We start from the raw sequence: 9,416 nt of genomic DNA on the forward strand, positions 1-9,416 counted from the left end.
TTTGAGAAAATGCAGACTGTAAAAAATTTTACAACACCCCTTGTATAAATAGAAGGAAAATGATGTAATTGGGCGTTGATAAGCTGAATGATTTTAAGAAAAAAACGCTGATAAGAAAAAAGTGGAGTTTGGAACAATGCTGTCCTAAGCTTTTTCAGACTTTTCTAAGTAAGACTCTTATAATCGATGACGTGGAACTGATTTTAGATTGAAGTGATTCATTGATTATTAAAAAAAAAAATTTTTGTAGTATTTTTTTTTGAATTTAAATTTTTCGCACAGGTTGAAAGAAGATTTTCAGGACATTTGGATTGTTTCAATCTGAATTTTATTGGCAAAAAGATATATGTGAATCATAGAAAAATAAATAGAGAAAGAGCTACTAAGTTCTTGGAATTGATTAAAAATGGAATTTTGAAAAATAATTCAAGATGATAATATTTTAAGAAACAGCTGGTCCGGTTAGATTAACGCTGGGGATTTCTCGAGTTAGACGCATATCTCGTCTGATGTTAGTGTCGAAAATTAAAGGATATATGGAAGGGATAGGGTCATCTGAAAATTTAAGAAATTTAAAGATAAAATTTGAGAATTTTGAATTTTTAGAAAATTCTGAACTTCTGAATTTCTGAACATTCTAAATTTCTGATTTCCTAGAATTTCTGTAAACATGAAAAAATCTTCTGATTTTCCGGAATTTCCATTTCTGAGATCTTCCTCCTCTCCAAATCTGAAGCCGTTGTCAGCATATTTGCAGCATATTCCAGAAGAACAGTAGGCAAGAATGGAATTCGTGGTCCCAAAATATTTGCCAGCGTATAAACCATAATTCCAGAGTACACAAATCCATTGGTCAATGCGATTTTTGTCAGTTTTCTCGAGATCCCTTGATCCGCAGATACCGTACCTTTCAATTTTTTAAACGCGAGCCTCGTTACAGTAATCCCCAAACCTATTAACACAGTAATGTAAAAACTCGCGAACACAAAATAACGATTAGAAAAGTTTGCCCAGTTTTCGGTATTTTTGACGAGGAATGAATGTTTCTGAAAAGTTGAAAATTTCATAATTAGACGACGATTTTCATATACAAACTCGTTGACAGAAAAAGTGCTGTAATTACGAGATTGAAAAGAAGAAAATGATCACATCGCTGAGAATCAATAATCTGTCAAAAACTTCAGAAAAGTTGTTCCCAAAACTTGGGAAAAGATCACATAATCAGCTCGCAGGTGTATCAAGGATGCTCAGAGCTTTGAGCAAAGCCAGAGATAAGTAGCAATTCAATAGTGAAGTAAATATCAGTTGTTTGGAAGGAATAGTTTGAAGAAAAGTATGAGGAACCAAGAAGAGTCTGTTGAGACTAGTTCAGACAGTAAAAATAAACTTTTCTTCTTTTCTCTGACTCATTGTCATCTCCTCTGACAATATCTCAGTAGATGAATCATACTTTCCTTTGTTCTCATCTTTCTTGAATTCCAGAATCTCTAATTTCATAGGAAGCTTTGTTTTCCCTTAGCTATGTATCTTTGATTAATTCTTTGTATTTACCAGCATGTTTGCCGCGCCTCCGGCGCTTCAAACAGCTGGCTGGTGCGCCTTCGGCGCGAGTTGACCCATTATTTATTTTGTTCGTCGCTTCGCTCCTTCTCTTTCTCAAAAGGTCACGTCAAATTATATTTAATTTTCAAGCTTTTCAAAATTGGCGGACAAACTGACAGAGAGAGAGAAACAAAGAGACGCAACTTCATTTATTTATTATAAGAATGATTTATTATAAGAATGATATGTTTCTTTACTTTTATACTTCATTTTAACTTTATCTTCTTTTTTGCCAACATTTATTGCTGGTCTTTTTGCTCCTCTCGGAGGTGTATTTTTGGTGAGCGGGACTCTAATGAGTTCCACTCGGCTGACTTCCTCTAGAAGTTGCCTTTCCTGATTCATTTTGGATTCGAAACCCATGGCTTCCAGGTGGAAAATTTCCACTATCCAAGGACATTCCTCTTTCTTGATCTCTTCTCTGGATTCTTCGCTCATATGCCTTTGTCACTGCGTCATGTATGGTGGTGTGATGTGCTCTATCACAGATCTGGCATCTCCTTTCTGGCATATTCTTACATCCTTGGGTTGGACCCCTAAATTCGCGACACCTTATTCTCAAATTTAAGATTTTTCCTTAACTATTACATTTCTGAAAACTTTTATTCAATAAATTCACAAAAAGCGGCTCTAAGATTCTACAAAAGTTCATAAAGTCTTAAACATAAAACATTGATTTCAAAATTTCTCCGTTTGTTCTGTCCATTCCGCAGACTTATCCGTCAAAATGAAGAATGAGATCAAATTTGTCTGAAAAACAAATTTTTAGTTTTATTCAGGTTTTCTTTAAACATACTAGAACCATACACCCGCCGATAATTGCAAAAACCCAAGTCCATTGAGAACGATTTGATTCGTCGGATACAAAAATATTAACAAGAGCCGGAGCAACGAATAATGCCAAACATTTTATCCACTGAATCGCAGTAATCACAATTGGGTTGAATTGTCTGAAAATTTTTTTTATTGGCAAATTTTCAAAATTTGAGTTGCGCAAAATTAGGATTTTCAGATTTTTCAGATTTCAAAGTTTCAGAATGCCTAGTAGTTTTTTCAGATATACATTTTAAGAAAATTTCAAAATTCGGCGAAATTGAGAAAATAATGATATTGTTATTTTGAAAATTCCTGGAGGCTTCTTTTCTTTTAAATTTTCTAAATTTCAGAATTTCTGGATTTATGAAATTCCAAAATTCTGAAAATCAAGAAAACAATTCCGAATTTTTGAATTTCTGAATTTCGAGATTCTCACCTCGAATGATAATATGCAGATTTATAAAATCCACCAGAATTCACTCCAATACAACACATACACATGACAAAACAGAAAACCGACCATCCACTGTACTCAATTGGTATGAATCTGAAATTTCAGAAAAAATTCAGAAAAAAATTCGAATTGAAAAAAAAAAAATTACCCAATAGACGTGAAAAATATTCCCGAGACTCCAACAGAGACTGTGTTGAAAATGTGGATTTTCAGCATTTCACTTATTAATCTGGAATAAAAAAATGTTTCAGGAAGTTCAATTTTCGAATTTTTACGGCTTTAATTTTTTTGAATTTTTAAAATTTTAATTTTTCGAAGTAAAAAAAACTCACTTAACCTTATCACTGATAATTGCAAAAAATATCCGAACTGGAATGGACATTCCCAGAATTAAAGATGATAAAAATCCGGTGGTCTTTATTTCGAATTTCAGGACTTCGTGTAAATAAATTGGTACATAAGTGGAGAACATAATTGCAGCTGTTAAATCGAAAAATGCATTTAACCAGACACAAAGGATTACAGGACTGATTAGAAGTTTCTGGAAAAATTATGAGAAATTAGAATTCCGAATATCCGATTTGGTAAACGAATCGGTAAAAATTTCCGGAATTCCGCATTTCCAAAGTTCAGAATCTCAGAATCTTAGAATCTCAGAACCTCCGAATTCCCGAATCTGAGAATCTCAGAATCGCAGATTTGCTGAATCGCAGAATCTCAGAATCGCAGGATCTCAGAATCTCATAATCTCAGAATCTCAGAATCTCAGAAAATCAGAATCTCAAAATCTCAGGACCTCAGAACTTCAGAATCTCAGATTCTCGGAATTCCAGAATTTTCAGAATTCCGGAACTTTCCGAACTTCCGATTATCTGATTATCTGATTGTGAGTTCCAGCTTTTTTGAATTTCTCAATCCTCAGTTTTTGATTTTTTTAATTCAGTATTTCAGAATCTTAAAATCTCAGCATTTCAGAATTTCAGAGTTTCAGAATTCCGGAATTTAATTAAAATTTTCTGGAAATGTTTTTGATATTGTGATCTGAAAAAATCATCTTTGGCGGAAATTCAAAAAAAGAAGCTTTCAAATTTTTGCAAAAAAACCCACTTTATAAGGGACATCACACTTTTTGCTCAAATGAGCCTCCGACTTATCCTTCTGAATTTTTTTCAACTCCAAATCCGAAACTCGTTGTGTATCTTCAGGATAATCAATATATACCAAGTACCATAATCCAAAAAGAACAAATCCAAAAATCGAATGAAGATAGTAAGACCATTTCCAACCGAGAGAACTTTCACAGAGAAGACCAGTTCCAACATTTGTAATCGTTGAAGCAATTCCATTGAAACATGTTAAAATGGACATGAAAATGGTGACTTCTGATACTGGAGCCCATCGTCCGTTGATTAGTCCGATGGCAGCAAAATCAGCAGAATAGGCGAATCCCTGAAAATTGAATTTCGTAGTTCTAGAAATTAATCTCCACACTCACCTGTATAAACCTGAGCAATATCAAAAAATAATAATTCGTTTTTGCAGAAAATGGAATCAAAGCAGTTGTACAACACGAGACAAGTCCACAGATAAAGAACGGTATTCTGAAAATTTGAATTTTTTTTTCAAATTTTTAGAATTTTGATCATATTTTGCGGACGGGCCCAAAGCGGGCCGTGGCGGGCCATGTCATAGTTTCTTTTAGGATCAATATTTTTCGACTAACTAAATTAAATATTATAGAACTCGACGAGCACTAGAAAATGATACTATTTGGGACACTGTATCATGTTTGTGAACAAAGTTACAGACCAAACGGGCCGAAAAAACCGGCCCGGCCAAGCCCGCATTTGCAGCTTTTTGGCTTGTAACTTTGTTCACAAATATGATACAGTGCTTCAAATACTATCATTTTGTAGTGCTCCTCGAGTTCTACCATATCTAATTTAGTTGGTCAAAAAATATCAATCCTAAAAGAAACTATGACAGGGCCCGCCACCCGCTTTGGGCCCGTCCGCAAGTACGATTTTGATAGCCCTCAGAATTCGGAACTTCAACCAGTTTGTTTTCTTGAGTTTTTATAGTTTTCAAAGAAAAAAACTTACTTTGCGCCAAACTTTGTGTACAAAAAGTGTAGCGGAAATGTTCCCAAAAACGTTCCAATTGCTACGGACCATAAAATATAGGCTTTTTCATTGGAGTCGTAGTCATAAATTCCATGGAAACTCTGAAACCATTTTTCGGAATGTGTGAAAATTCAAAATCTAAAATTCTTACCCCATTGAGATTGGTATAACCATCTGATAAATCATTTTTCATACAAATAAATGTGAAATTAATAATTAAATAATTTGAGCATAAAGATGAAAGACATAAAAATCCAATGATCAGTATGAGAAACCTGAAAAAATCTAGGTAATTTGGAAATTCAGAAACTCAGAAAATCAGAAAATCTGAAATTCGAAAAATCAGAAATTCAGAAATTCAAACATTCAAAAATTCCAAAATTCCGAAAATCCGAAATTTAAAAAAAAACGAGAAAGTAGAAATTCAGAATTTTAGAAAATTCTGGAACTTTGAGTAATTCTGAAGTTTGAAGAATCCTTAATATTAAAAAAAAATACGAACTCCTAAATTTTGGAAAACTCTGGAATTTCGAAAAAGATCTGAAAATTCGGAATTTTCAGAATCCTGGACCTAGGAAGTTTTGAAAAAAAAATCAACAATTCCTGTACTTCCGAAAGTTTGGAATTTTTGAAAAAATCCATAGTTTTAAAAGAAAAACATTCGGCCATTTCCAAACTACCTATAATAATTTTCCATAATTATGAATTCAATTTTTTACAGTTTTTTGTTCCCAAAAACAAACGTCCTCCAATAATTCCTAGATTTCCATGTGTTGCCCCTCAGGATTAATTTATCTGTAAATTAATTTTTTAAAAACATTTTTTAAATTTCAAAATATGTTCAAAGATTGTCCCGGTCTAGACAATTGGCTACAAAAATGAAAAAAATTCAAAAACAAAAAAAAAATCGAAAATTGGACTTATTGAACCCCTCAACCAGCATGACAGACATGTGATTAAAAACTTGTGAATTAGAGATTGAGAGAAATCAGAGAGTTAAAAAAAATTTCCTTTGATCAAAAATCAATTATCCTTTTTTGTAAAGTCTTTGAAAAAAATCAAATATTGAAATATTACACAAAAAAATAGGAATTCTACAAATTTCAACTTTCAGGGATGCACCAAGGCTGTGCCACGACCGGACGCTGCATTCTGAAAAGTGTACTTCTGAGATAGGTAGAGCACGGCGGCTCTAGTAATTTCTGGGTAGCTGAGCTTAGTTTCGAAAGGACGGCCGGATTGGTCCTCGGCAACCAATCCACGGCCTCGGCCGCGGCTGCGTTTTGCACAGCCTTAATTTTCAGCCAAAAAAAGATACAGAATTTTTTTGTACATGATGTTAAAGAAAACGGCAACAAAAAACAGTGTTGACTGTTCGGAAAAGGGCATTTTTATTCGATTTTAATCCGTTTCAAACGACCATTTTGATCCTCCTCTTTCCCTCCATTTTTTGGAATAAATTATTTTTGAAATTTGGGAAAAAAATTGGGTTTAAGTTTTTTAAAATTAATATTGCAAGATTTCAAAAAATTTTTTACAAATTTTGAATATTTTTAAAAAGAAAAATTTTCATTTTCAAACAGGGAACAATTTTTTGAAAAAAAACAAAAATATCAATTTTGTACCGAAAAAAATGTTTACATAATCTTTTGTAATCTGTCATTTTATATAATAATTTTGCATACATTTTTTTATAAAGTTTTTGAATTTTGTAGGCAAAACTTGGAACATTTTTACGTGCATAAGTTAAATGTTAAAGGTGGAAGGACATGAAAAAAATAATTTTCTCAAAATTCCGTTTAGATATGCCCCTCGAGGTGTTGAACTCGTCGAGGCAAGGATTGAAAGTGCGGCGCCGTTACCGACTGAGCCACCCGGACGAAACTGGAGCAGGCGCCCGGTGGTAAACATAAGGGTGAAGACGACAGCTGTACGCAGAGTGACATTAAGCGTTGTGCACCATTACGGTAGAATGCATACTCTGGCTCCAAAAATCCACGTAGAATCTTTTGTCCCCCCCACCTTTAAAATGAAAAAATTGAACATCGGAAATCCCGGGAAATTTGAAACTAAAAACTTTGCTGTGTGTTATTTAAAACTTCAAAACATTCAAAATATTCAGAATTCGGAGATTCAGAGATTCAAAAACTTAAAAATTTCAGACGTTCATAAGTTCGAGTAAATTCGAAATATTTTAAAATTTTAAAACCAACTAGAAGAAAGGAAGTTTTAAAAAATTATAAATATCCAGAAAGTTTGATTTCTAAAAAATTTGACTTACTGTATTTCCTCTAATAGAAGCCCACCTCTATTTGAAGACCACCTCTAATAGAAGCCCACCCTGACTGTGCATCTTTCTTTTCGTTTAGTGCAGGCAAACCCTTTTTTGTTTATTTTTCTGTTAATTCCCGTTAGTTCTTGCCGTTTCATAACTATTCCAGTCCATTCCAGTGGAATGGTCCGTCGCAAGAACCTCCCAATTGAGTACAGTTAAAAACCGAAAACCCTATAATTTGAGCGTTTTTTTTCTAAAATTAGTCCACCTCCAGAAGGAGGTTGAAAAATAAAAGCTCATGGGCCTCTATTAGAGGAAATACGGTAATTCGATAAAAATTAATTTAACGAATTTTTTTACGAAATTGAATTCTGATGACATTTTCAGAACCATTTCAAAAAATTTTGATCTTCTGATTTATTTCTATTGCCAGACAGTCTGTACTAGTCATCTGGTTTCAAGCGTTTCGTCTATGAACTTCCTGGTCGCAAAACTACGAAAATTTTTGGAAACTTGAAAGTGAAGTTTTGGTTTTTTGAATTTTCGAATTCAACATTTTAAAATTTCGGAGAATTGCATAAAGTGAAAGAATTTCGAAATTAAACAATAATTCTAATTGTAAGAGTCAAAAAAAGGTTTTGAAAAAAAGGAAATATGAAAGACTTATAGGGTAGCTCGTCGTAAAATTCGGGGGGTACAATGATTCGGGGGTACAAGGGGGTACAACTGATTTAGGGGTACAAAATTGGTGATTCGGGGGTACAATATTCGTGGATACAAAAATTGCGGGGGTACAACGATTCGGGGGTACAAACTATCAATGATTCTGGGGTACAACCCATTTCATTTAGGGGTACAACGCTTGTGATTCGGGGGTACAATTTTTTTGAGGGAGTTTCTGAATTCCTGAATTTCAGAGCTTGAAAATCTCAGAATTCTTAGAATTTCAGAACTTTGGAATTCCAGTATTTCGGAATCTGAAAATTTCGGAACTTCAAAATCTGAGAATTTGAGAATTTCAGAACTTCAGAATCTGAGAATTTCAGAATTTCAGAACTCCAGAATTTCAATATTTCGGAATCTGGAAATTTCGGATCTTCAGAATCTGAGAATCTGAGAATTTCCGAATTTCAGAACTTCAAAATCTCAAAGTTTCAGAACGTCAGAATCTCAGTATTTCGCAATTTCTGAATTTCCAAAAATTACGACAAAAGTTTTTCACTTCTCATTGTCACATTGTCCTTTCTGATTTTTTATCATATTTTTCACTCTTCATGAAAAAAAAAAAAATGTTGGGCATCGGCTGAAAGGCAGGAAATTTTTTTTTTAATTTTTAAGTCTCGAAATTTCCGGAAAGCATACAATGGAGAACTGTAAAACATACTTGCAAAATCAGGGCCCGGCCTGGGCCCGTGACTCCTTGGCCCGGCCCGGCCAGGGCCCGGGTTCTCCAAATTTGAATTTTTTTTGGAATCTCAGTCATTTTTTCGAAATTTTTTTTGAAAAAATCATGTTTTATGGACACTCTTATTTAGAAAAATTTTTTGACCGAAAGGTTCTCCATTTTTTTCTATGGACCCCAAAAAATTTTTTGAAAAGACAGGAAAATTTTCTTCTGAAAAGAGACGGGCAGGGCCGGGCCCTGAAAATTCTGAAAAAAGCCCGGCCCGGCCCGTTGCAAGTATGCTGTGAAATATTCTATCAATTTTTCTCAATCGCTTTTTTTTCTCAATTCGGCCTCATTCCTTCTGTTTCTCAATATTCCTTCGTTTTTTTCCTCCCAATTTTCCTCAATTTTTCTCTTTTTCTCAATTTTCGTGGTAATTGGAATTTTTCTCATTTTTTTCATAATTTTCTAGATCATTGCATGAAAAAAAAACAATCACTATTTAGGTATTTACACACAAAAATTAAAAATCAAAAAATTGGCCCAAAATGAACTATTTCTTTTCAAAAATTGTTCGTACAGGCCATAAAACATTGCAAAAATTATAAAATTGATTTTTTTTTTCAATTAATTACCACGAAAATTTGAGCAAAAACGATGAAAAACGAAGGAAAACGGAGAAAAATGGAATTTTGCTCAATTTTCCCATGGAAGAGAAAACCCCCCAGCTCGGCCACGGCCTGATGACGTCATTGCTCG

At 33.7% G+C, this 9,416-nt stretch overlaps 2 protein-coding genes across 2 annotated transcripts; one reads left to right on the forward strand and one right to left on the reverse strand.

The window, feature by feature from the left end:
* Positions 1 to 2,280: 2,280 nt before the first annotated feature.
* On the reverse strand, positions 2,281 to 5,188 carry CBG12162 (the record flags this gene model as incomplete). The annotated part of the gene is made up of 8 exons (XM_045237044.1): positions 2,281 to 2,352; positions 2,399 to 2,552; positions 3,021 to 3,101; positions 3,205 to 3,413; positions 3,980 to 4,321; positions 4,368 to 4,473; positions 4,975 to 5,096; positions 5,147 to 5,188. 8 exons carry the CDS (start codon positions 5,186 to 5,188, stop codon positions 2,281 to 2,283), a joined length of 1,128 nt encoding a protein of 375 aa, XP_045094778.1.
* A 2,262-nt stretch (positions 5,189 to 7,450) lies between these two features.
* Positions 7,451 to 7,489, forward strand: CBG27000 (the record flags this gene model as incomplete). The annotated part of the gene is made up of 1 exon (XM_045237045.1): positions 7,451 to 7,489. The coding sequence occupies one exon, from the start codon at positions 7,451 to 7,453 to the stop codon at positions 7,487 to 7,489; it is 39 nt and encodes a 12-aa protein (XP_045099248.1).
* Positions 7,490 to 9,416: the final 1,927 nt, after the last annotated feature.

The sequence above is a fragment of the Caenorhabditis briggsae genome (assembly GCF_000004555.2).
Source record: "Caenorhabditis briggsae complete genome, chrV, whole genome shotgun sequence".
Taxonomy (NCBI): domain Eukaryota; kingdom Metazoa; phylum Nematoda; class Chromadorea; order Rhabditida; family Rhabditidae; genus Caenorhabditis; species Caenorhabditis briggsae.